At 47.9% G+C, this 27,403-nt stretch overlaps 2 protein-coding genes across 19 annotated transcripts in view; one reads left to right on the top strand and one right to left on the bottom strand.

Moving 5' to 3' along the window:
• SPRING1 (SREBF pathway regulator in golgi 1) overlaps positions 1-4,900 on the bottom strand; it is a 146,640-nt gene extending 141,740 nt beyond the window's left edge. For 9 of the 12 annotated variants that reach the window (XR_003677374.2, XM_028480803.2, XM_055080784.1 and 6 more), the window contains exon 1: positions 4,647-4,870. Coding sequence is in view for 11 of the 12 variants with exons in the window: in XM_028480803.2 (XP_028336604.1) it covers positions 4,647-4,757 (111 nt within the window). In the remaining variant the exon portion in view is untranslated. Of the gene's footprint in view, positions 1-4,646 lie in introns of all 12 variants that reach the window. The other 3 variants (XM_028480802.2, XM_028480806.2, XM_055080781.1) reach the window with 2 other exon arrangements.
• A 173-nt stretch (positions 4,901-5,073) lies between these two features.
• The window catches only part of RNFT2 (ring finger protein, transmembrane 2), a 79,650-nt gene continuing 57,320 nt past the window's right edge, over positions 5,074-27,403 (top strand). For 4 of the 7 annotated variants that reach the window (XM_055080486.1, XM_028480241.2, XM_028480242.2 and 1 more), the window contains exons 1-6: positions 6,934-7,009; positions 7,527-7,585; positions 12,676-13,154; positions 15,173-15,249; positions 18,697-18,797; positions 21,977-22,130. In XM_055080486.1, coding sequence (XP_054936461.1) covers positions 7,539-7,585; positions 12,676-13,154; positions 15,173-15,249; positions 18,697-18,797; positions 21,977-22,130 — 858 coding nt within the window. In that variant the 5' untranslated portion in view covers positions 6,934-7,009; positions 7,527-7,538. Of the gene's footprint in view, positions 5,203-6,844; positions 7,010-7,526; positions 7,586-12,675; positions 13,155-15,172; positions 15,250-18,696; positions 18,798-21,976; positions 22,131-27,403 lie in introns of those variants that run through there. The other 3 variants (XM_055080487.1, XM_007128417.4, XM_028480240.2) reach the window with 2 other exon arrangements.

Here is a 27,403-nt window from a genome sequence, read left to right on the forward strand (position 1 = left end):
CCTGCCGATGCAGGGGACATGGGTTCGTGCCCCGGTCCGGGAAGATCCCACATGCCGCGGAGCGGCTGGGCCCGTGAGCCATGGCCGCTGGGCCTGCGCATCCAGAGCCTGCGCTCCGCAATGGGAGAGGCCACAACAGTGAGAGGCCCGCATACCACAAAAAAAACAAAAAAACAAAAAAAAAAACTTACACCTAGAAAGAGCTTTTAAAGATGGGGAAAATGCATATATGTTAAGTGAAGAAACAGTAGGCCCTAATTATATTTTTAAAATATGAAGAAAGAAAATATGCCCAAATATCATCAGTGAATCCCTCTGGTTGGTGAGATTAAAGATAATTGCTTTCCTCCTCTACCCTGTGCAGCACTTTACAGACTCTGAAAGGTATATGTACCTCGGTGATACAGTGAAAAACAGCAGAAAAACAGATTAGCAACTCTCTCTTATGATTTATTACACTTTATACAGTGTCTAACTTGAAACCAATTTACATACTTAATTACGTTAAAGCTAAAGATGTTCATATATTTTCAAGGAGTTATGCAAATAGCCCTCACACTTTCTGGAACTGCACCACTTGAACAACTATGAGAACAGTTATTTACATGAGAGGACCTCTAAGGACCCTTCTGACTCCAAGACTGGGATTTCTCTAATCTCAGCTCAAATGCCCCACAGAGTTAGGCCCACCTTGCCGCTCTATCACAGTACCTGTTTTGTATTCTTTGTATCACAAATTATTATCTGAAATAATTCTACTCATTGGCCATTTCTACCCCTCACCCCCTACAGAATATAGGCTCTGGGAGAGTAAGACTGTATCTGCTTTGCCCCCCCACTGTATCTCCATCATCTGGCAGACAGTGCCTGGTGCAGCTGGTGTTCACTAAACATTTGTTAAATCAATGTGCCCAAGTCACCCAGCACCCAGTCCTCACCCCCAACGGCATCCCCACCAAGGTCACTAATTTCTCCTGTGCTCCCATCCCTACAATTTAAACTATCCCCCAAAGCATTAATTAACATGAAAATCAAAACAGGAATTCAAAGCTATAGAGAATAATCAACTATTCTCTAGGCAAAAAGTGGCCACATCTGCTCCACGAGTTCACAGTCTCACTGAAGCAGAGCTAAGGATCATATGAAAAACTCCAAAGCTTTGGAGTTTTTCATAGCCTCTTCTCAATTAATTCTAACCACACCCACCCCGCCTTCCCGTCCAACAGACAGATAGCTGTGCCACAGCACAGCTCTCCTTACAGATGGAGCCTGAGGCTAGGCAAAATGGAGCAGACTCCCTCAAGCCACATAGCTCAGGAGTGCTGGAAGACCAAAACTGCAGCAAAGTAGAGCAGGAGGAGCAAACTCACAGGCATGTAGGAGGAGCATCGGTCAGAATAGGCTCCAAGGATCCTTTAGTTTTAAAAATTATTGAGGACTTCAGTATGTGAGTTAATGAGGGTTATGGCTATTGATATTTATCATACTGGAGAGTAAAACAAATTTTTAAAACATTTATTTTAAATAAGTTATTTATTTGTTTAAAAATAACAATAATGAGCCCATTACATGTCAACAGTTTTTCATGTGTGTGTGGGGAAAAATGTTTTTCAAAACAAAAAAATATATTTGGTGAGATGAGAAAATGTTTTTACATTTCTGCAAATGTTTTTAATGTCTGGCTTGATGGAAAACAGCTGGATTCTCACAACTCCCTCTACACCCAATTTATTGCAATACATTGTTCAGGGTGAAGCTTATGAAGAAAATCTATCTCACACAAATGTGTAGTTGGAAATAGGAGGAGTATTTTAATGGCTCTTCCAGATAATTATGGATAATCTTCTTTGATACCACTTCAAAACTTGACAAGTATAGTTCCTTAAAAGTTCACTGCAAATGGTGCAGCCACTTTGGAAAACAGCCTGGCAGTTCCTCAAAAAGTTAAACACAGTTACCAAGTGACCCATCAATTCCACTCCTAGGACCATACTCAAGAGAACGGAAAACATATTTCTAAACAAAACCTTGTACACCAATGTCCATGGCAGCCCTAGTCATAATAGCCAAAAGGCAGATACAAGCCAAGTTTCCATCAAATGATAATGGCTAAACAAAATGTGTTCGACGCCTACAACGGCATAATATTCAGACATAAAAATGAAGTACGAATACATGCTACAACATGGATGAGACTTGAAAACTGGCTTTTAACTGAAAGAAGACAGACACAGAAGACCACATAGTGTATGTTTCCATTTATATGAAATGTCCAGAATACGTAAATCCATGGAGACAGAAAGTTGACTAGTGGTTGCCAGGGGCTTGATGGGCAGGGATAGAGAGGTTATAGCTAATGCGTTTCTTAGGCAGTGGGGAATCAGATCCAGAAAAATCTGCAAAACAAAACTGCTGCCAAAAGTTTCAGGGGATTCACCATCACCCCCCCACACACACATACACACACCCCTACGACTGTAGTCACAGATCACAAGTTAAAAAAAAAAAAAAGACACACGGGGGAAAAAAAAAAAAGAACAAGGTACACCAGAGTACGTAAAAGGCATTTGTAGGAGGAATTCCCTGGTGGTCCAGTGGTTAGGGCTCTGCACTTTCACTGCTGAGGGTCCTGGTTCGATCCCTGGTCAGGGAACTAAGACCCCATAAGCCCCGCGGTGCAGCCAAAAAAAAAAAAGTGGTTGTAGGGAAAGTCACAGTGTAGACAGCATCTGAGTCAGACAGGAATAATTAGTAGGAGTGTGCCAGGCTGGGAAGAAAGGAAAAGTCACCCCAATTAAAAAGATTTGATTGTTTGTTCAACCAATATCTGAATACCCATGAAGTGCCTGGCAGTATTCTAGGGACTGGGATTTTATGAACAACACAGACAAGGTCCCTGGTCTCCAAAAAATTACGTTCTAGAAGGGAGAGTGAGGGGAGACAGATAAACAAGTAAATGATCCAGAAATGCTCAGTAAGTGATGCTTACGGCAAAGAAAATAAAGCAGGACTATGGGCAAGGAACTGAAGTCACTGAGATTGTGTCACCTGGTGTGACCTGGGGCAGTAACAGCCTCACCTGAACTGACCAAAAAAAAAAAAAAAAGAAACTGCTCACAACGCAGAGATCCTGGAACTCCTGGAACGGGCGTCTGGAGTTTTATCTGAGTACAACAGGAACCCAAAGAACTATACACAAGGGAGTGCTGGGATTTTTTTTTTCTTTTCAGATTATCACTCCTCCTGCTGGGTAGAGAACAGACTGTAGGATAAGAAAGGAAGCAGAGACTGGTTGGTGGGCTACTGCAGCGCTCCAGACAGAGAAAAGCATAAGGTATCTGTGGCTGGGGAATGGGAGTGCCACTCAGTGAGGCTGCGAAGACTGGAGAGGAAGTGGTGGTGGAGAATCAGGAGTTCTGTTTTGGCCAAGTATGAGGAGCCGACAACGCACTCAAAAAGGGACGTCAAGCAAGCAACGGGATATAAGAACCTTGGGGTTTCTGGACAGGTCTAGGCTGGAGTTGGAAATCAGGACAGCAACAGCATACAGCTGGTATTTAAACCAATGGTGCTAGAGATGAGCTGGGTCAGCTGCGAGGAAGGTAGAGGGCTGAGTCCGGGGTCACTACAGCACCCACCTGACAGGGAAGGAACAACACGTGACCATGAGCAGGTGTCTGCGAAGTTGTGAAAACACAAGTGCAAGCACTTAGTTTGCATGAATGTCACCAACGCATCCCAGTCACCAGAAGAGGCTTACAACATTCAGCCTCTCTGTTGGCCTGAGGTGAGAGGTGGGATACGGTTCCCTAACTTTCCGTTTTACAATCTCCTAAAACTAAGCTGACCATATCATTTAGTATTTCTTTTCTATTCATTGACAAATTTTATACGAATATGACCCTTGAGAATGAAAAGGGGAGCTTTTCTAACTCCATCAGCGCAAGAGCATAAACCAGGGTTGTCCCGGGTACACCCTGGCATATGCTCACCCTTTCTAAAAACCTAAACGCCTGAACTGGACTTCTAAACGAAGGGGCAATGCTCTGGGTAACATTTCCCACCAAAGCATCCTGCCTTTTCTCCCACAAAGTCGCACGGAGAAGAAAAACTAAGTGGATGGGGAGGTGAAAAGAAAATTCCACCCACCCACGTTATGCACAGAAAGAGCACCTCGTGGGTCCTGAGGCGTCTCCCTGCCGGACAACCGAGCCCCTAAATTAAATGAAAACCAGGCACACCAGCGCTGGCTTCGTAGCTCAGCTGGGCATCTTACTGGCCCAGGCATCTCCACCTTTCCCAGTCTCGAGTTACCCCGCTGGAACCCGGGGACACCGCCCCCCAGAGCGGCCGCGAGGAGAAGGGAGAAATGCTCGCCCCCGCTCAGCACTCGGCCTGGCAGGCAGGAGGCAAGGAGACGGCCCTCAGGGTGATAACAAGCACAGCGTAAGGGCCCACAGCACCGGGTTCGAGTCCCAGCTCTGCCCCTGGCCTACCAACGAAATGGGCGGGTCCCTTCGCCCGTCCTCAGACCCGGGACACAAACGCCCCCATCTCCGGACCAGGCGGCCCGGCGCACCGGACACTCGGGCAGCGCGGCTGCAGAGGCAGCTTCCCTCACCCGGGGAGGGAGGGCGGCCACTGACCTGCTTGAAGGTGCTGGTGAGGAAGTAGACGAGCGAGAGCCCGAAGACCAGAGCGAGCACCCACCTCTTCCGCAGGAGCCGCCGCCACACCATGGCCGCCAGGTTCACCATCCCGGCGCGGAGCGGGACAGGCCCGGGGCCCGGGCGGCATGGCCCCTACGCGGCCGGCAGCCCCATAGCTCGCGGCGGGCGCCGGCCCCGCAGCCCTCAGCCCAGCCAGCTCCCGTCAGCCACCCCGCGCCTCCCCACGTGACCTCGCCCCACGCACCGCCTCCACACCTCGCGCTTCACCCGCCGGCCTCGCTCGGCCTCCTCCTCATTGGTCCCTGCAGAGCGGCGGCTTCCTATTGGCTGAATTCCGGGAAGGGGGCGGGCAATCGTGTGCGTGCGGCCGGTGGAGCTGTTTCCCGGGTCTCAGCGCCGGGCGCCGCGACCTGAGAAAGAACCTGGGGAGAGGCCGGAAGCACTCTGAAGTCAGGTGCTCCCCCGGCCGCGCGAGTGATTGGCTTGGAAGCACGAGAATGATGCCGCTGTGATTGCCGAATCGTCTGGGCAGGTAAAAAGAGAACGTTATTTTTTTCCCCCCGGTATGGTCAGCGTAATCCTGCCCTTGCAGTCCAGGGGCGTTTCGCGGTAAACTTTGGTTGCAGGAATGAAAAACGCTTGCAGCATTGTCTACGGAGCGCACCTGCCTGCTTCCAGTGCAAGTGATTCAGGAGATGCTGTCTTGCGTGCATTTCGGTGCAGTCATATAACGGCTCGGGGGTGCAACTTAAAACCTCTCATACATTGAAAACTCTGGTGAAATCCTCCTTAGGGATGGAGCGCGATGTATGGAGCAGAGGGTAAAAAGGCATTTCATTCAGTCATTCAGATGCATCCCACGTGCAAACGTTTTATTACAGAATTCGATATTGGAATAATTATGTACGGCCTGCTGCCAACACAGGACCTGAAGCCCCTTCGAAAGCAAGCATCTGAAAGTGGAATCTTGGGTATTTTATTTAGGAGGCTGTGTCAAATTTATGGATGGAAACTTGAGATTCTGTATTTTATTTTCCCCAAGGATTTGCAGGCGATGAGGAATCATTGCGGGGCGGGGGGGCATTAAGGTGAGATTGCAAGTTCTTGAAACAGATTTAGGGGATGAGCTTTCCTTCATATATGAAGATGGTGCTACTGACCCATTTTTTGGCTGATTTTCCAAATGAGAAAGGAGGCTTAGCTTGTGGGTTGTCCCGCTAATCAGTGGCCCTGGTAACACCAATGCTGTCCCCTGAAGAAGGCTGGTCAGGATCAGGAAGTCATTCAACAACCCGTTATGGCACCCTGAACTAAGAGCGCCATCTTTGGTCCTGGTACAAAAAAAATATTCAAGGAAGCTAAACCAACTCATGGAAAGTCTCTGGCCTTTATTTCTTCTCTAGAGTGAGAGGTCAGGGAGGGAACAAGGGATGTAAAAAAAGGTAAGTGAGAGACCCATTGATGTTTTGCTCATTGAATAAATACTTGTTGAGTGCTACTCTGTGCCAGGCAGCATTCTAGATGTGTAAGCAGAAGGGCAAACCAGGCAGACCGAGCGTGTCTTTTGTGGCATTCGCATTCTAATGGAGGACAGGTCATAAATAAATATGCAAACATGTAAATAAATGATAAGTGCTATGAAGAAGGTAAAACGGGGCAATATATGTTGGGTCAGGAGGGTGAGAGGAGAAGGCCTCTGGAAGGAGGTGACATTTGTCCTGAGGGAGCTAGCCAGAAGGAAAAGCATTCTAGGGAGAGGAAACAGCAAGTAAAAAGGCCCGGAGGCAGGGACAAGCTGGCACATTTGAAAAAACGAAAAGGCCAGTGTGGTTGGAGGAGAGTGGAGGCAAATGAGGTTGGGAACAGGTGAGGCCTGCAGGCCAGAAACAGAGCTTGAATTTTATTCTGATTGCAGTGTAGCCTGCGGAGGGCCTTAAACATATTTTCTGTATTCCCCAATCACGACTCAGTTTGACAAAAGGACAAGATATTAATCCATTCAGATCATAACGGTCCTCAGGAGTCCCAACAAGGTATCAATGGAAGGCTAACAAGGGACAAGGAGGCAACAGAACCATCTGCTTATAACTACCCATGAAGCCCTAAGACTTATTCTCAGGTTCAAGGCATCCCATGGACTATTCACTTAAATGTTCTATTCCATCCAGGGTTTGGAGCCTCTGGTAAGCTCCTGTGACCCGTGCATCCCTTTGGAGAGGAAGAAGAGGGAGAGGCCTGCTTTCTCTGGAATCCAGTGGTCACATCCCCACCTGAATGCCCACCTCAGGTGTCGTCAACATGGAGTTCTGAAGTCCCTGTGGTTCCTCACAGTGAACCAGGTGACGTGTCTCCATGAGAATTCAGATCTTCATTACCACTGTATTAAATGTGAGGGCTGGAAGGAAGCTTTGGGTTCGGACACTTCACCCCTCTCCCATTTAACCTATGGGGAGTCTGAGGCTACAGAGAGGTTACCAATTTGTCCAGGGTCACACAGCAAATTAAGGGTGGCATCAGTCCAGGATCCATGTTTCTTAACTGTCAGTCTGCTGCTCACTTGACCTCCTCCAGCACCTCTTTGCTTTACAGTTCACTTCTTTCTCCTCTGACATGAGAACTTCCTCCACCTCCGGTCTCATCCTTCTCATCCATGAAATGGGCTGATGACACTTTCTTCATGGGACGGGATGTTGATTTGAGGGTTGAATGGCATAACAGACCGAAACACAGTTTGCAAAATGTCAGAGAGCTCTAGGGAAGTAAGATACAAGTAGTACTTGTTTATGGTTACCATGGTGATCTGACAGGCACTGAGAATACTGGGAGACTCTGGCTCATGCATGTGTTGACTTTTAGGTCTTAAGGAAAATGCAGAGACGCCACAGCAGCAACACGGATAACGTTCCACCTGAAAGGTAGGCATCCCCTCATTCCATCTGAGGCTCTGAGCTTCAGGTGGTCAAGGGCAACCCAAAACTGGATGGAGTAATACCTGCCCCTCAGGGCTACTTGTTAGAAGAGCAGAGGCGATCTGATTGGAAACTGCTTTGCACAGCAATGGGCTCCTATCCTCAACACGTGACAGCTTGCTGTTGCTCTTATGGTAATTCTCAAAGCCTGTGCAGACAGTGATCCACTTGACTCATTGTATCAATGATTGTACCCAGGGGATTTTAATTTATAGAGGTGTCTGAGTGGCAACATGGAGAGGCAGATGACATTGAAAGAAGATTTTTATTACTTGCATTTTCCAAGAGAAGGGGGCATGTCGCCCTATGCAGGGCCACATGGGGAAGCACCGGGGTCAGCCAGGAGGCAGAAAGGAGCAAAGGGAAGGCATAGGTCACAGCTTTTATTGTGTTTTCCACACAGAGTAAGGCAGGGAAGGGGAAGCAGCTTAGGATTGACTAGTTTGAATAATGTTGGTGGGCTCTAGGCTGTAGGAGTGGTCTCTAGTTGTCTGTACCTGGCCCTGAGTGATTTGGGGCAGAGGAAATATTGGCTGAGAATGTGAATTAGATAAAGGAGGTGGTTGGGGATGTGAGCTCTGGATCACAGGGGAGTTGTAAACAACCTTGGCCGTTAGTTTGACCCTATAACGTGTAGATGCCAAATAGACAAGTACAGAATCTAAAACGCAGTTAAAACACTAATAAGCTAGAACTTCTCTCTACTTAAGCCAAAGAGAGTACAGGCCATGGGGACCTGTTCTCAGGTTGTGACAGTCTCCCAGCCACAACCCCCTCACCATGCTGGACCGTACATCCAAGGAACAGGCAGCCAAGCTTTTCCTCCCTTGCAGCCCATTTCAAGTCCCCTGCAATTCTTGAGATTGGCCACACAATCACAAAGTACCCACCAGTCCAGTGTTGAGTTTTCCATCAAGCCTGCCTGTTCTGCAGGGAAGGGCACTGGCCTTAAGTCAGACAACCCTTGGCCAAAATCCCAGCTCAGCCACTTCCCCCTTTGCTGCTTTTGGCAAGCACCTTCACCTCTAGGCCTCAGTTTCCGCATCCATAAATGGCAGATAACAAAACTCAGGTTTGCTTATGAATGAGTGAATGAGTGAAGATGCACAAACACGGAGCCCGGCATCTGATAAGCATGGCTGTTGGAGCTTCTCCAGCTTCTGAAGACAGAATTACTCTTTGCTCTCAAATGAACGGTGAGGTCTTTGGGGACAGAGACCATGCTGGAGAAATAATGGCCACTGTGTATTGTGTGCTTATTTGTGTCACCCTCACCTTAGCCTGTGGAAGTGAGGACTGTTTTTATCACCATTTTATCGCTGAGGAAACTGGGGCTCAGAGAGGGTAAGTTACCTGAAGTCACAAAGCCAGGAAGTGGCAGGACTGAGATTCAGGCCCTGGTCCATTTGACCCCTGCAAAGTCTGCGCTTTGAGATACCACATTTCATCTGCCTCCCATCTGGGTGGATTCACTCTTCTCCCGCGCTACCTCACGTTCTAGCCTTTAAGTGGTTAAGTTGGAAGCTCAGCCTCTGCCCCCCAAGGAATATTCTTTCCCGTTTAGGCCCAGAGAAGGGAGGCCAGCTATAAAAAGGTCCTTGGTAGGTTGAGTCTTCCCTGGTTGTTGTACTGGAGGCCCCCTGAGCCCAGTGGACTCAGAGTGCTGGCAAGCTCAAGGCAGACAGGAGGCTTTCCAGGTCCCTGTGGGACGGTGGGGGAGAGAGGGCGGCCACTGTGGGTACCTGCCAGGACTCCTGCTTTCTGAGCTCAGCTTTTGAAGTGCAGAAAAAGCTCAAGTCCCCTTGAGGATCATAGCCATGGTGTTAGTTGTTGTTGTCATTATTAATACTATCTTTATTATTATCCCAAACCCAAAAGAATAAGACCACACATTTCCTGGGCTTTTGGAGCCAGGAGGGATGGGCCAGGGGAGGTGGGGGGGGGGTGGGTAACCATCTTCAAGTTCCCTCCCTTGCTGGGGTGTAAACCTGGTGGTTTATGATAACTTACCCCCAGCTCAAGTTTGTAAGGCCAGCGAAGCCAACCCCAAGATTTCTCCAGACCGGCATCTCCCCTGCTGGGTTTCACAGGTGTACTACAAGATTGAATAGGTTTTCCATGGAAGAAAATAATCCCATGGTCAAATAAGTTTGGGAAACACTAGGTTTAACAAAGTTAATTTTTTCAGTTGCAGGCCTTCTCAGAGCCTTTAGTATGCTTATTCATTCATTCTTTCAAATAATATTTATTGAGCATGTTCTGTGCACGAGGTACATTGTGCTGGGTAGTGGTAATCCAATGGGGAGCAAACAGTCATGGTCTTTGACCCTGTGGAGCAGGGCCCAGTCTCAAGTGCCGTTCTCAGTGCTGACTGCATGTTAGAATCACCCGGAAGGCTCTGAAGAAATAGGGGTGCTGAGGCCCAACCCCAAAGATTTTGATTCAGTTGGTCAACATTGGGTCCAGGGCACCTGTATTTTAACAAAGCTCCCTCGAGTTATTATAATGTACACCCAGGGTTGAGAGTCACGGGTAAGGAGTAAAACAATAAATATGATCAGTCCTGTGCAGGGGAAGTTAAGAGTGCAGTGAGGACAAAGAGCAAGGAGACTGTCATTGTCCAGGAGGTAGGCAAGGCTCCACCAAGCAAAAGAGATTTTTAGCCAGAATCTGAGGGATGAGCATAAGTTACCTAGGTGGGACAGGGTGGGGCTGGGGGACAGCCCATGAAGGGGATGGCCTGGGCAAAGGCCCTGCCGTAGGAAGCCCTTGGGCAGTGAGAAAAGGGCACATGGTGAGATTGGAGTTCAGGGCAAGATAATCCAAGATATCTGGCAAGTTCATCTCTCTAAGCCATCTCTGTAAAATGGAAATGATATTAGTCCCTATCTATAGGGTTTATCTGAGACTCCAGGAAGGAGTTTAGAATGGGAAGCCCTTTTAGTGGGTTAGTGGAATAATTAAATATATGGTTTTTTTTTAATGCACTCTTGTCTGAGTGGAGAATAGATTACATAAGATCAAGTATGAAAGCAGTGTAAAACCTCCCCTGCAGCCTCCCTCCGGGGCCATTTTGTGCCTGGATGGTAACTAGCATACTTTTAAAATTATTGTTTATTTATTTATGGCTGTGTTGCGTCTTCGTTGCTGCATGCAGGGTTTCTTTAGTTGTGGAGAGCAGGGGCTACTGTTCATTGCGGTGCGGGGGCTACTCTTTGTTGCGGTGCACGGGCTTCTCGTTGCAGTGGCTTCTCTTGTTGTGGAGCACGGGCTCTAGGTGCACAGGCTTCAGTAGTTGTGGCACGCAGTCTCAGTAGTTGTGGCTCGCGAGCTCTAGAGCGCAGGCTCAGTAGTTGTGGCACGTGGGCTTAGTTGCTCTGAGGCATGTGGGATCTTCCTGGACCAGGACTCGAACCCGTGTCCCCTGCATTGGCAGGCGGATTCTAAACCACTGCGCCACCAGGGAAGCCCGATAACTAGCATACTTTTATTAAGCACCTGGGTTGTATGCCCTGGGTTGTGGGGTCCACAGGATGAGTGGAACTCAGCACTCACTGTCAGTAAACTCAGGATGTATTTAGAGTACCATAGGGGTCTGCGGAGGTTCCTTGGGAACCCTACTCTGGGGTGAGATAAGGAAGGGAGGGTGGCTCTTTGCCCCTCCCACTGACACAGCACATTGAGCTAATCAGCTCCACCTGTTGTGTAAACTGATTCCATTCGAAAAGCACAAGCCCAAGAGAAGACACATGACATCCAGAACTCCGGGGCATGGTGTTCATGGGAAAGTGCACCCAGCTGGGGGCTCACCATTCTCGGAAGGGTAGCTCTAGGCTCTCTGCTCCTGCAGCAATGGCTCTGAAAGAACATCAGCACCCTCTACCTGATTCCAATACAACAGGCCTGTGCTTAGAACTAGAAATGGCAGTTAGCCCTGGAGGTTTTCCACAGGGATTAGAGATAATAGCTCCCATTTACTAAGTGCCAGGTACACTGAAAGGGGTATTCTAAATTTGATCCCCAGGAATTCTATGCATGAATGGTGTTTATACCCATTTTCCAGGTGAGAACACTGAGTGTAGGATTGTTAAGACCCCTGGGAAGGGTGGAGCTAGGGTTCAAATGTGGACTTCTCCAATTAAATCTTCTTCCCATTACTTTCTGTTGCCCTCCAAATACCAGTTGTGACCAAGGTGGATCCTCTTGGGAAGTGGGAATCATTGAACTTGGAGATTACAGAACCAGGGGTACCTGAGTTTCTGAGGTTATTTTAGAATCAGAGGACTCTGCACTCCCTTTTCAGTAAAGTATAGTGGTTAAGAAAGCAGGCTCCAGAGGTAGCCTTGCTGGGTTTGACTCTTCCCTGTTCCATACCTTAGCAGCTGTGTGATCCTGGACAAGTTACTTTTTTCTGTGCCTCAGTTTCTTGATCTGTAAGATGGTATTATTAGTACCTAGTTCACAGCGTTGATAGGAAGATTTAATGAGTTAATTAATGGAAAGCACTTAGAAAAGTATCTGGCACATAGTAAAATTTCAGCAAAGATTATGACCCTATTGCTATTATTACTTATATTAGTTTGCTAGGGCTGCAGGGTGACAAGGTATCACAGTCTAGGTGGCTTAAACTACAGAAATTTATTTTCTACAATTCGAGAGGCTGGAGGTCCAAGATCAAGGCATCAGCAGGGTTGGTTTCCTCTGAGGCCTCTCTTCTTGGCTTACAGATGGGCACCTTCTCTGTGCCTTCACATCGTCTTCCCTCCCATGTGTCTGTGTCCAAATTTCCTCCTCTTATAAGGACACCAGTCATATTGGATTAAGGCTGGCCCTGATGATCTCATTTTCACTTACCTCTGCAAAAGCCCTGTCTTCAAAAACTGTCACAGGCTGAGGTACTGGGGGTTGGGGTCTCAACATATGATTTTCCTGGGGCAGGGGCCCCAATTCGGCCCATAACATCATTGATAGGGTCATTTGCCCCCCATCCTCCACTGCCTGACTTGGTGGGGGCTTTCTCCTCCCTTCCGGCCCAGAAATCGCAGTCAAGCGCTCAGCTCTGAGGCGAGTGTGGACGAAGGCGGAGTCTTTGAGAGTCTGAAGGCAGAAGCGGCCTCCCCGCCAGCGCTCTTCTCCGGCTTATCGGGCCTCCCGACAGGCAGCCTCCCCGCCACCCCTTTCCCGTCCAGCCTGGTGTTGGGGGCCGCGGCGGGCGGCGGGGACGTGTTCCTCCAGATGCCCACATCCAGGGAGGAAGGTGGGGGCCGTGGTGAGGGGGGCGCCTACCACCACCGCCAGCCCCACCACCACTTCCACCACGGCGGCCACCGCGGGGGCTCCCTGCTGCAGCACGTGGGCGGGGACCACCGCGCGCACTCCGACGAGGCGGGCGACGAGCAGCCGGGGACGCCTGCGCCGGCCCTATCCGAGCTGAAGGCTGTGATCTGCTGGCTCCAGAAAGGGCTGCCCTTCATCCTCATCCTCCTGGCCAAAGTGTGCTTCCAGCATAAGCTTGGTGAGTGTGGAGTGACGCAGGGCTCAAAGACTGCCGCCTCACCCGTTGGGTAGGGGGGTGGGGTCTCCATCCCAAGTGCCAAGGGAAGGCAGTAGAGGTCCTTATGGTGCAGAGTCCTTAAGAGTCCAGGATTCTGAGTCAGACCTGGGTTCAAATCCTGGCCGACTAGCTGTGTGGCTTGGGGCAAGCCACTCACATTGTTTGAGTCTCCGATTCGTCATCTCTCCAGCGGGGTTGTGGTAGAAACTTCCACAGCTGGTTGGGTGATGTGAAGGAATAGAGTGTACTACCCAGGAGTTCAGACTGCTTGGGTCTGAACCTGGGCTCTGCCCCCTTCCTAGCTGTGTGACGCTGGGTACATTATTTAACCTGTCTGTGCCTCAGTCCGATCATCCATAAAATGGGGGTTAAGATAGTATATGTACTATTACAAATACTATTACATATGTATTATAGCTATACATAGACTATAATAGTATGTTACAGATACTATTATAGTATATGAACAGCATCTGCCTTCGTGAGATTGAGTGAGGTTAAATGAGTAAACATATGTAAAGCACTTAGGACAGTGCCTGGCAGAGAGTAAGTGCTATGCAAGTGTAGATTATTATTTTTATTATGTTCATTATTAACACATGTAAGATACTTAACATAGAACCCTGCACATAGCAAGTGCTCAGTAAATACTACCTATTACTAGGAAGTAAGATAATGATTCATAAAGTGCTTAGCCTAGTACCTGACACACACTTAACATTCAATAAATGTGGTTTCTGGTCCACTGTTGTTATTACCTGTTATGTACTATTATTAGATCATGATGTTGCTGTGCCCTGGAGAGTTTAGGCTATTGTTTTTATCTTATGGTAGAAATTACGGTACTAATTACTATCTCATGGCTTATTACATCCCACAAGAAATATCTAGAGGAGTTTAGGCCATCGTTTGTGTCTCATTTGCCCCTTTCTGGTGGGTTCCAGCTGACTCAGATCACTCCTTCCTTTTTGGGGTGCTACCATGTCAGTCCCTCCCTTTTTATTCCTATAAATGGAACCTGGCGTGTTCTCCCTTACCCTGAATTCCAGCAAACTCACCACTAAATTTTATTCTCAAGTTTGGTCATTTTGTTTCTCAGTTGGCGAGTTTTTTTGGTTGATCAAAGAGAAGAGTACAAGAAGAGATTGTGGGGTTACTGGTTTTGATTTTATATGTTTTTAATGAAGAAACACATCTTTTACAAAGAAAATCTGGAAGAATGCCTGGAATACACGTACTATTTAAAAAGTAAAAGTGAACTCCAAGCGTGGGAACTCTGCATGTCACGTAAAAGCAGAATCCTTTCCGCAGGGAACAAAAAGTAGGATTCGAAAATCCCTATTTAGGGAGAATTCCAAGATGGTAGCTTGCTAAATTGTGAAATAAAATTCAGTTCTTTTTCCCTACTCTGCAAGGGTCATACTTTCCTGTCAGCTAGGAATTCTTTCCCCTTTAACATGAAACTTCAATTTCTTATGGTGTTGTGGTCTTTTTCTACGTATGCTTTTATTACAAATAACATGCCTCAGATTCTTTTTGAAAGTAGAAATAATAATAGGCACCACTTACTGACTGCTAGAGATTGTACACTGTAAGCGGTATCCCTCCTTGAGTTAAGTACTGTTATTATTCTGTCTGTTTTACAGAGGAGGAAACTGGGGCTCGGAGAGGTGCCGTGATTAGTCCAAGCCGAGATTTGAGCACAGGTCTTACCAGACTGCACAGCCCATGCTTCTAACTGGTTCTATAAAATATGCCCACAGTGGCCTCAATCCCATCCCTAAGTCAGAGGCCTCTTCTCAGAGTGGCTTGGGGTTCCCAGTGATATACATGGCAGCCCAAATGCCCCAGAAATGGGATTTTTCTCTCTCCTCTGTGGTTAGCGTGTCAACCCCGAGGGGACCAGGGATGTGTCCCTAGTAAGCCCGGGCCAGGCCTGACGAGTCTAAGCGGGTGGTCTCGGCCCCTCTGTCCTGCAGGCATTGCCGTGTGCATCGGGATGGCCAGCACCTTCGCCTATGCCAACTCCACACTCCGGGAACAGGTCTCTCTAAAGGTGAGTCACCTGGTAAATTACTCTCCTGGGGCTGCTGTAACAAATGAGCACAAACTCGGTGGCTTAAAACAACACAAAGGGATTACTCACAGTCCTGTAGATCAGAAGCCTGAAGTGGGTCCCTGTAGCCTAAGATCAAAGTGTCAACAAGACCATCTTCCTTCTGACGGGTTCAGAGGACAGTCTCTTTCCTTGCCTTTTCCAGGTTCTAGAAGTCACCCACATTCGTTGGCTCATGGCCCCTTCCTCCTTCTTCGAGCCAGCAACGTTGCATCTCTGTGACCATCCCTCCATAGACGCATCCCCCTCTGACTCTCCTCTTCTGTCTCTTCCACTTTTACGGACCCTTGTGATTACATTGGACCCCCCTGGATAATCCAGGAGACTGTTCCCCGTACAGGGTCAGCTGATTAGCAAACTTAATTCCACCCGCAACCTTTATTGCCCTTTGCCATGTAACCTAACATATTCACAGCTTGCAGGGATTAGTTCAGGAACACCTTTGGGAGGCCCTTCTTCTGCCTCCCACCCTGGGCAGATCCCCGGATGTGCCATCCTTCTCCCTTCCAACAGCAGCCTCTCCCCGTGTGCCCCATTCCCCTCATCCTCCCGGCATTCAATCAGTTAGCTCACTTCCAACCCACGCTCATGGTTAAGGCCGCCCCACGGGCACTGCTGGGTGGCCCTACGGCTTCGCCACTGTCATCCCGAGTGCCCTCTGATATCTGCCGAGCACTAACCGTGTCCAGCGCGGTGCCGGACCCATTTCACAGCTCCTCTTACACATGCATCTCAGCAACCTGGGAGGGAGCCAAAATCATTCTGAACTCATTTTCCCAGTGAGGAAATAGTGGCCCAGAATTTCTTGGCAAAGACATAAGTTTCTTGCCTAAGGCCACACAGCCAGCGTGAAGGGTGGCATCGGGATGTGAACCCAGGCATTGAGCCCAGAGCCTGTACTCCCCGCCAGATTCAAATTCCAGCTCCTCCAACCTCCTGCCAGCCCTTGGATGGGTTACCTCGCCGATCTCAGCCTCAGGTGCCACCTCTGGAAAAGGAACTGCCACGCCAACTTCATACACCCATCGAGAGGATTAAATGAGATGGTGCATGGAAGGTGTTGAGTGCAGTGCCTGGCTCATAGGAACAGCTTAATTGAGCTATTTTTAACAAGCCTATGTTTTCTGCTGCACTTGTGATCCTATAATAGCCACCATCCTCTCTGACCTTGCTTTGGGGTCATCTGCTTTCTCAGAAGCACCTAGGCGTCCGTGAGGTACAGATGCCAGCTCAGTCTTTATTTGACACATGAGCACATTGAAGTCTGGAGTTGGGCGTGGAGCCAGAGGTTCTTCTCGACCCTTAGTCTCATCTTCTTCATGCGGACCCTTTTCTGCTGCTATTAGAACAGCAGGTTGCTCAATGTCATAGTGGAGGCTATTGGGGCTGGCTCTTTCTCAGATGCAGTAACATCCGTGTGGTGCCTTGACTTGACTTTTAGGGGCAAGGGGATGCCTGTGTCCGTGGACAGGCTTCTAGGGGTCTTTGAACCCTATGAAGACACAGGTGATGATTTGCCTGTCTGTGTATATTTCAGCGGAAGAGAGTCTGCATGACTCTTAGTAAGTTTAGGGATCTCAACTTACTACTGGAGAAGTACCCCATTTGTCCTTCAGAGTCTGGCTTCTCGGGGCATTGCTAATTCCCTTTCTCTTCCACTTTTGGTTTGGATTTACAGGGGATTAAACCGGAATCTATTATTTATTGGCATAAAAAGGACTGCCGAGTGGATTAATCACATTGATAAGAGCAGTTGGTTGGTTGGAGGTGGTTTCTCAGGCCGTTAACCTTGACCCCTCCTGGAATAATGGGTGGATGGAGATGCATTTATTTTGTCTACACTATGGAAATGTGTGTTGTAACAGTGTGTCGAGCACTGAGCTGTGTCTGGAGACAGTGGAGCATTTACCGAAACCACAGGGAAGGTTACGCTGGGAAAGTTATGACCTCATCTTGTTCCAGCAATGCAGCCGCCCTGGTCCAGGAAAAGACAAGCTTTTCAGCTTGTCAGCAGCACGGGGGTCTGATTATGTATCCCAGGGTACACAGGCAGGAATGCCCTGCTCTACGCCTCCTCTAGAAATTTCCTCAGGTTGCTGTCAGACTGAGAGACTACTGAGAAACAGCCAACTGAGAAGGTTTCCCAGCTTGTCTTCCTGGGGACTGATCAGAAACAAGGCTGGAGAAAGAGAAACGGGGCTAGGTTGCAAAGGGCTTTGACATCCATGTGTACGAGTTTGAATTTAATCCTATAAATGTGGCCCTATGTTGAATGGTCAGTCCAGGGCAGTAGCGCAAAGGTCCATGCCGGAAAAAGTTAGAACAGAAGTTTCCAGCCTGTCGATCTGAATCTCCTGCTGGGTTATAAAGTCAGAACAACAAGTCCTACCATTTAGTGAGCCTGAAGTGTGAGCCTGTACCAGACTGAATGTTTACACTTATCAAGTTTACTTAATCCTTAACAAAACCTCATTTTAAAAAAATTTTTTTAATTTATTTTTGGCTGCGTTGGGTCTTCGTTGCTGCGCGCCGGCTTTCTCTAGTTGCGGCGAGCGGGGGCTACTCTTCGTTGCGGTGCGCGGGCTTCTCGTTGCGGTGGCTTCTCCTGTTGTGGAGCACGGGCTCCAGGCACGCGGGCTTCAGTAGTTGTGGCGCATGGGCTCAGCTGTGGCTCGCGGGCTCTAGAGCGCAGGCTCAGTAGTTGTGGTGCACGGGCTTAGTTACTCCACAGCATGTGGGGTTTTCCCGGACCAGGGCTCAAACCCATGTCCCCTGCACTGGCAGGCGGATTCTTAACCACTGTGCCACCAGGGAAGTCCCAAAACCTCATTTTTTAATGAGGGCACCGGAGCTTAAAACATGTGCCCCTGAGCCAGAGTTACTTAATTTCTCTGTGCCTCAGTTCCTAACAGTAAATGTAAACTAACATTTCTTACATTGCCACACACTGTTCTAAGCAGTTCATGTACATTAATTCTCAGACTCTATAAGAGAGATACAATGTATACCCACTGTATAGACGAGTGAAGAGAAATGTAGAGAGTTTAAGTAATTACCCAGGATTGGCCAACCTCCAGATAATAGACCAAGGATTTGAACCCAGGCCACCCAGCTCCAGAATCTGTTTTGCTAACCATGGTGCCCTCCTGACTCTCTGGATAGTTCTCCAAGCAGGTTCACACATTTCTGTTACCTTCTCTGTAACCATCCCTTAGGTTCCAGTGGGATGGAAAGATGCCAACGCCCTTCCTTTCACCATTAGCTCCGCTTCCTCCAAACCTTTGAGAAAGGGAAAAGTTGCCATTCGTCGGGGAACATTCTGGAATATCCTGCCAGGTGCACCTTTGGCATTTCAGCATCCCCACAGATCTCTTGCTTTGTCTCTAGGAGAAGAGGTCGGTGCTGGTCATTTTGTGGATCTTAGCCTTTCTGGCGGGGAACACCCTGTATGTGCTCTACACGTTCAGTTCCCAGCAGCTGTATAACAGGTGAGCAGGGGAGTCTGACCCCCAGTGAGAAAGTGGGGGGCTTTGTTGGACTCGGGACCCACAGCCCCTTCATTTGAGAACAATGCAGTAGCTCTAGGTCATGTTGTAACTTTCAAATCCCACCCTGTTGTCATATCCACGTGCCTAGAGCATAATTCTTTATAGAAATATAATGCAAGCCACATGTGTAATTTTCCATTTTCTAGTAGTGACATAGTGCATGGTGGGGGAGGACTGGCCAGTAATGGTCTCTAGCACAGGGTTGAAACTCAAGCCAAGTTTTCAGATCATGTCCATCTGTTTTAAAAATGGACTTTGAGGAGTGACCCATTTCACCACTTTCTGGGGCCACCCGAAGTTACATGAAAGCAATTTGGGAAGTTAGTTCCAGGGCATCAACATGCATTCCGCACACTGCATTAGTCGCCTGGCCCAGAAGATCAAGGTCCTGGTGGAGGGTAAAGGAGATGGAGTTTCCCAGAACCTTGGAGGAATTTCCAGCTCATGCCATTCCCTGGGCATGATCACATTCACAGGCTCAGACCTCTGTGCCCTCATCAAACCAGTGCTGAGTCAAACTGGCAGCACACAAAGAGAAAGAGAGTGACCTAGGAGAAAAGCAACAGAGCTGAGCCTCTTCCTTATTGATGTCAGTGGTCTGGAGTATGTTTGTAAATGATACCAATAGCCATTATCTTATTTTGCCCTCCCACTCAGCAGGGTATTGCTGTCCCTGTTTTACAGGTGAGGAAACTTTGGCTTAATGAAACCCTTTCTAATAAGCCTTTGTCCCAGTAGGTAACAGAGAGTTTGAATCGTCCCAGGATTTGAAGTCTGATGACCAGCGTCAGAGGTTCTTAGTCTTGCCACGTACCAGCTTTGTGCCCTCTGGCAAATAGTGGAACCTCTTCGAACCTCGCCTAGTTTCTGCATTTGTGAAACCGGGAGCAAGTTAATTTCTGCCTTACCCACCTGAAGGTCATTACCCACCCACAGGCTAATTATTAGAGAGGCCAAATGTTAATAATATGTGAAAAGTACTGGGAAAACTGTGAAACATTTGATATGTCATAATCATATCATAATATTATTCTTTTATGATCAATTACTTTATCTGTTGGGGGTGATGGCTAATGGGGCAGAAAACTGACAATAAAATGTATCCATCCATTAAAGTTCATAGTGTACGTTAGAAATAAGTGGACTTAGTGATCAATCTGCAGAAAAACACTTGGGCATCTTTCTGGTTCCAAAAGCCAAAACAGAAAAAACTCTAAGACGATGAACTAAAACCTATCTGGGTGAATTTAACAGATTGGTGTCTCTGAGATAGAATGGAAAGTGGAGGGCAGACCTTCATTTCTTTTGCGATCAGAGATGCATAATAGAGAAGCAGGGCATGGAAGTCAACCAACCAGCCTGGGTTATGCCCAGGGAGGGACAAGAGCAGAGACAAAAAGGGGAGCTCAGGGCTGCCAGCCTCTCCCCATATCGTAACTCGGATGCCACTCAGACTTGGAGACGAGGCATCCCACAGAGACAGGGCTCAGATGTGGAAGGACACCAAAGGTATCATGAGAGATTGCAAAAACAGATTATTTTCATTGATTTAACCCTACTCTCGCTCTTCAAAGATTTTTTATTCTCAATAGAAATTGACTTTTAAAAAGAAAAGTACAAAAATAGACCAGTTCATTCCTAGGATGCTCTCCTCAGGGGGCCTCAGTTTGCACCGTTTTCCACCAGCCCAGCAGAGTATGTGGGAAGCGTTTAGAAAGCATTCACTCTGGGCTGTGTGCACTGTCCCCTGCTTTTTGGTGGACAGGGAGGACTCGGAGTGACCTTTGCTTGGAGCCTCTAATCTGGCGGGAAGAAAAGCGAGGGGACCAGCACAGTTTGGGTGCTGGTTCCAATCCTAGCTCCACGTTCTAGCTGAGATGCCGTGGGTGGTGACTCCACGTCGAAGCGCTCCAGACTCCCCAGCTCAAGATGCGATAATCGTAGCGCCTACCACATAGAGCCTTTGGGAAGACAAAATGACTTGAGACATGTAAAGCATGTAGAGTAGGGCCAGCATGATGTAGAGAGCCAAGATATTATTAGTACGAATAATATCATCATCCACAGAGGTGACGGAGAGCAGTGCTACTCAGCATGTGGTCTATGGATCATTGCCAGTTTGAGAATGACTTGTTGTCTGTCCCCAGTGAGGGAAGTACAGAAATTGAGTGGGAGGTTGACTTACCTGGTCACGGATGGGTAAAATGGGTTTATACACTCCTAGTAGTACTGCTGTGGAATAAGGATTGAGAGCAGTAACTGTATCCGGGACACCTGGGTTCGAATCCACCACCATTCCATCATATTTGTAGGACCTTGTGCATGTTCATTTACCTTTCTGTGCCTCTTTTTTCTCATCTGCAAAATGGGTAGATGATAGTGCCTGCCTCGTAGAGATGTTGTTATCATTGTCACTGCTGCATGGCAGAGTCTGTAGTATACCTATTATCTCATTGAATCCCACCAGTAACACTGAGGGAGGGAACGATTCCCATTTTATTGATGAGAACACTGAGGCTTACAGAGAGAACGTTATCTGCCTAGGGTCCAATAATGGAGAGGCCTGGATTCAAATTCAAGTCTGTCTGATACTGATGCCCATATGCTTATCATGCAGTGTGACCTTGGGCAACTTAACTTCATGTCTCCAAGCTTCAGTGCCTCATTTATAAAGTGGGGATGAGCAGTGCTCACTCTGCAGGACGATGAGATACAGTGAGTAAATCGCTTAGCGCAGCGTCTGCACATCAAATCCCTCCTCACTCCTCCGCTCTCTCTCCCCCTCCTTCATGTTATTGGTCGGTCTTCTTTCCTTCCTTTTGTTTCCTCTCGTGAAGCCTGTTGTGGCCCATAAAACTGGAGGGGACCTTAACTAATGATGCTCTAGGCCAATCTCATCATTTAACTCTCAGGGGAACTGAGGCTCAGAGAGGTTAAGATACCCACCTGAGGTCACACAGCAAGTTAATAGCAGATTCAGGAACAGGGCACAGATATCTGACTCCCAGTTTAGTGCTCTTTCTACAGGTAATATTTACAAGGCTCCCAGAATGAGTAGAAGGGCCCCTAAGGGCCAGTGACCCTAAGTGAGCATCCTGACTCTCTGACTCCTCCCCCAGCCTCATATTCCTGAAGCCCAACCTGGAGACGCTGGACTTCTTTGACCTGCTGTGGATCGTGGGCATCGCAGACTTTGTGCTCAAGTACATCACCATCGCCCTCAAGTGCCTTGTCGTGGCCCTGCCCAAGATCATCCTGGCCGTCAAGTCCAAGGTAGGCCCATCACGCCAGTCATGCAGGGGTTGCAGGACGCCTTCTGGAGAAGGAAAGGTTGGACTTGGGCACAGCTAATGTCAGTGCATCAAATGAACAGAGCCTGAGCTAGTAGATGCTGTCCCCCACCTCTCGTCATCCCTTGAAGCTGAGCATCATTGTTTATTGTCACCACCTTCTTGTCACGCCTCTGCTCTCCAAGTGCATTTCCTAAGTTTTGTTGTTCAAAGCTGGCCTTGATGCAATTTTCATCTACATTTCACCCAAGAAAGGAAAAGAAGCGCATTGACATGCCCTGGGTCCTGCTTCTCCCAGGGAAGGATGGCTCTCAAAGGTTTTTGACTCTTTGTGGCTTCTGGGGCACATTATATAGAGGGTACCGAGGCTCAGGAGGAAAGGGCTCTGTGATCCATGAGTGATGCCTGCCATGGACACAGGAAGCAGACTGGTGGCAGTGATTCTTTGGAGTGTACCTTAGGGAGAGGCCTGCAGGAGGTGCTGGGATGAAGAGGTCTTGGGGGATAATCGTTGTAACTCAGAGGACTGAGCAGTGTGAGGAAGAGGCATCACGGTTAGGTCAGAAAGCTCAGAATTTGTCCCAGGCATTGGTTGGCAGAAGAGCAGGTTGGAATTGACCATCTGTCTTGAGTGACAGCTGATCAGATCACTGGCCAGGTGTATAGGAAAAACACACTCCTGTGTTTCTTCTGTATACACACACACACACACTCAATACCTCTGACACCAGATGTGTGGGTTTTCCACACATCATGTAATACTCTGACACCGGCTGGGTATCCTTCAGTTTAACACAGTTCTGACACTATCCACCTGGAGATAGCGTCAGATCCCACAGGATAAGGGCTCAGTCCCGCAAGACTGCCCCTGTCACTTCAGATGCCAGTCACCAGCCCCAAGTTGTCACCTGTACTTCTGACCAACCGGCTGCAAATCAGGGTTCCCATGACCCCCTCCTTGGGTTCAGTGCCCCTTGGGTTCTAGATGCCCCGAACCTTTTCCTTCATAGCAGTTGTGGCCTTTGTTGAAGGCAGGAGACGTGAATCCAGGCATGTGAGGAAGCTGGCTCCGCACTGACTGCCTGGAATAATAATGGCTCGCAATTATTGAGTACCAACTGTGTACCTGAGACTGTACTAAGAGCACTTCATGTATGAGTTACCTTACGTAGCCTCTTGCTATTCCTCTCAGGGAGGTACAGTTACTGTCATTGATGAGGAGGAGATGGAAGGTTGAGCAGGCAGACAGCTATTAAGTGGTAGAGTTGGGACTCCAGCCCAGGGCTTCAGCTTCGGGGCCCAAGCTGTACCTCAAAGTTGGTATGGGAGAAAGATAAGGAAAACAGACAGAGAATGGTTACTCATTGCCTAGTGCATTCTGGTTCTTGCTAGATTCTTTCCCATATCTTGACTCGTATAAGGCTCTCAACACCTCTCTGAGTGAGAGAGAGATTATTATCACCTCTTTGTAGATGAAAAGCTGAGTACAGTCATCCCTCAGTATCTGCGAGGGATTGGTTCCAAGATCTTCCTCGGATACCAAAATCCGTGGATGCTCAAGTCCCTTACATTTGGTCCTCCATATCTGCGGTTCCGCATCCTCAGATTTTCTATGTGAGATTGGTTGAATCCACAGATGAGGAACCTATGGATGCAGAGGGCCCACTGTGTTCATTTCCTGTGGCTGCTATAATAAATAACCACATGCCTGGGGCTGAAAAGAATAGAAATTTGTTCTCTCACAGTCCTGGAGGTCAGCAGTCCAAAATCAGTGTCACTGAAACGAAATCTAGGTGTCAGAGGTGTGTGTGGGGGGGTGCTGGATGTTAGGGGAGGATCCTTCCTTGCGTCTTCCAGCTTCTGGTAGCTGGCAGCATTCCTTAGCTCCTGGCAGCATCACTCCAGTCTCGGCCTCTGCGGTCACCTGGCCTCTGCTGTGTATGCCATCTCCTTCTATCTGTCTCATACAGATACATGTGACTGCATTTGGGCCCCACCCAGACAATCCAGGATACTCTCCCCGTGCCAAGAGCCTTAACTTAATTGTGTCTTCAAATACCCTTTTTCCAGATGAGGTCACATTCACAGCTTCCAGGGATTGGGACCTGGTATCTTTGGGTGGCCATTTTTTCACTTACCCTGTACTGTGGCTGAAAGAGGGGTGAGATATTTTGTCCAAAAAACACCCAGCTGGTCAGTTATAGAATCAGAATTCACATCTTCCAACTCCCAAGGCCATGGCCACGTCAGGAGATCATCTGCCCAGCACTGAATGGATGTCAGAATTCCTGGGCCATTCCTGACCCTGCCACTTTCCAGCCATGGGGCCTTGGGTGAGTCACTACATGTGCCTGAACATGTTTCTTCCCTTAGAAAATTGAGATGTTTACAAAACCCCGTTTGAGATGCTGCAAGCATAAAAAGACTTTACGTATGTGGGTGAAATGAGGGGTGGGTTGTCGTTGCCTGGAGAGGAAGCAGGTGAGGCTTTACAGCCCACCTGCCTATCCAGCATCCTTACTCTTCCTCTCACTCTCTCCTGCCCCTCTTCCCTCTGTTCCCTGTGCTTCAGCCAGACCCTTCTTCTTTCATTTCCTTCCATACACCAACTAGTCCCAGTCTGATATGTGGTAGATGTTCTAACCCCATTTTCCAGATGAGAAAACTGAGGCACTGAGACTGAGTAACTAACCCTTACAGCTTCCAGAGTGCTGCCCTTCTACCTCAAAGACCCTTTTCCTTTCTTGTGTCTTAACCAACTCCTGCTCCTCCTGCAGATCACAGCCTCTCAGAAACCTCCGCTGCCCCTTCAGGTGAGGTGTGGTGCCCCTAGTGGGGACTCTCACAGCACCCTGTCCTTGCCCTGTTCCAGCACTCACCACCCTGACTGTAATTGCTTGCTTGTCTGCCTGCTCTGCTTGACTGTAACCTCTGTGACAGCAGGAAATGAATGCATCTGGTTTCTTTGTTGATGGATCACCAGCATCTGATATGCACTCGGAAGCATTCATTGTATGTATGTATATATGTTTGGGTGGGTAGATGGATGGGCGAATGGATATATAGGTAGATGGATGAATTGGATGGCTAGATGGGAAAGTTGGTGGATATGTGACGGATAGTCCAGCGATTGTGTGGATAGATGGATGGGTAGATGGATGGATGGATATTTAGATAGATGATGGATGGGTACTTGGATGGATGGATGGATGGATGGATGGATGGATGGATGGATATTTAGATGGGTAGATGGATATTCAGATGGATATTTAGAAGGATGGACAGACAGGTTGGTAGATGGATGGGTGAGTGGATGAGTTGATAGTCTAGACAGCTACACTAACTCTCATCACCTCCTCTTGTAACTGCAGTGAGAGCTTAGACTCCATTGTCAGCTCAGCTCAGACCTCTCGTATATGGTAGGTGTCCAGACACCTCTGTCATGAAGACAGCAAAATCTACAAGGCAAAGTAGTACTCACTTCCCTGTGCTAGAAAGGAACATGCAGCAAACCTTCAAAGAAATGCAGCAACCAGACCAATAGTAATAAATGCAAGTAAACATTGCTGAACAATTACCAGGAGTCAGGCAGTGTGTTAAGCACTGCCATTTGTTCAAGAAATAGTTGCTAAATGCCAGCGGTGTGCCAGGCACTGTTCTAGGCACAGGGATACATCAGTATCAAAGTACAAAGTAGACAAAAATCTACATACTCATGGAGTTTAGAGTCTACTGAAGACATCGTCTTGTTTAATCTTAGCAATCCTGGGAGGTAGATACTGTTGCTATCTCTCTGCACAGAGCAGAAACTGAGTTGAATAACCTGCCAGAGATTGCGAACCTCAGAGTAACAACGCTGATGGCAATAGGAGTCAGCCCTTCATGTGGGCCAGGCCCTGCTCTAACCCTTTTCCCTCTTACATCTGTCTCACAAGGCAAGTGCTGTTGTTTTGAAAATTGAGGTAAAATTCACATAACATAAAATTAACCAGCAATCATTTTATTTTATTTTATTTTATTTTTATAAATTAGAACTGACATTTATTTATTCGTTTATTTTGGCTTCGGTGGGTCTTCAAGAACTGACATTTACTTATTTATTTGTCTGTTTGTTTATTTATTTAGGCTGTGCTAGGTCTTCATTGTGGCCTGTGGGCTTCTCTAGTTGTGGCACACGGGCTTAGTTGCGGTATGTGGGATCTTAGCTCCCTGAGCAGGGGTCAAACCCGGCCCTCCGGCGTTGGGAGTGCGGAGTCTTCCAGCAGACCACCAGGGAAGTCCCAGCAATCGTTTTAAAGTATATAATTCAGTGCCATTCAGTACATTTACGGTGCTGTGCAACCATCACCTCTATCTAGTCCTAAGAGATTTTCATCACCCCAAAAGGTAACCCCGTACCCATACAGTCACTCCCCCTTTCCTCTGACCACCACCAATCTGCTTTCTACCTCTATGGATTTACCTATTCTGGGCATTTCATATAAATGGAATCATACATTATGTGACCTTTTGTGTCTGGCTTATTTCACTTAGCATCATATTTTCAAGATTTATCCATATTGTAGCAGAAATCAGCACTTCATTCCATTTTAATGGCAGAATAATATTCCATTGTGTGGATAGACCACCCTTTGTTTATCCATTCATCCATTGATGGACATTTGGATTGCTTCCACTTTTTAGCTATTGGGAATAGCAGTGCTTTGAACATTTGTGTAGAAGTATCTGTTTGAACACAGTTTTTCTGGGTAAATACTTAGGAGTGGAATGGCTGGGTCATATGGTAATTCTATGTTTAACTTTTTGAGGAACCACCAAACTTTCCCACAGCAGCTACACCATTTTACACTCCCAGCAGTTGCTGGTTTTATCCCTGTTTTCCAGAGGAAAACACAAACGCAGTGAGAGGTTAAGAAGTAGCCCAAGGTCACACAGTGTATAAGTGGCTGAGTGGGGATTTGAACTCAAGCAGTCTGATTCCAGAACCCCTGCTCTGGGAGGGAGTTACTAGACCACACCCCCTCCCATGGAAGTTCTCTGGATTTTCTCGGGAAATTCCTCAAAGCTGACTGAGGAGCGATGTCCCCGTACACCATCTCTATAAAATTCCCCCAAGTTCAGGCAATGGCTACCTCACTTCCTTCCCCTTCAACGGGCACCACTGGGGGCCAGGGGGCGGGGATGGGAGGTGGCACCCCTTCCCTGCACCTCCGAGGTGTGGGCGACAGTTATTAATGCCTCCCTGGCAACCATCCA

This window comes from Physeter macrocephalus, chromosome 19 (genome assembly GCF_002837175.3).
Source record: "Physeter macrocephalus isolate SW-GA chromosome 19, ASM283717v5, whole genome shotgun sequence".
In the NCBI taxonomy this organism is placed as follows: domain Eukaryota; kingdom Metazoa; phylum Chordata; class Mammalia; order Artiodactyla; family Physeteridae; genus Physeter; species Physeter macrocephalus.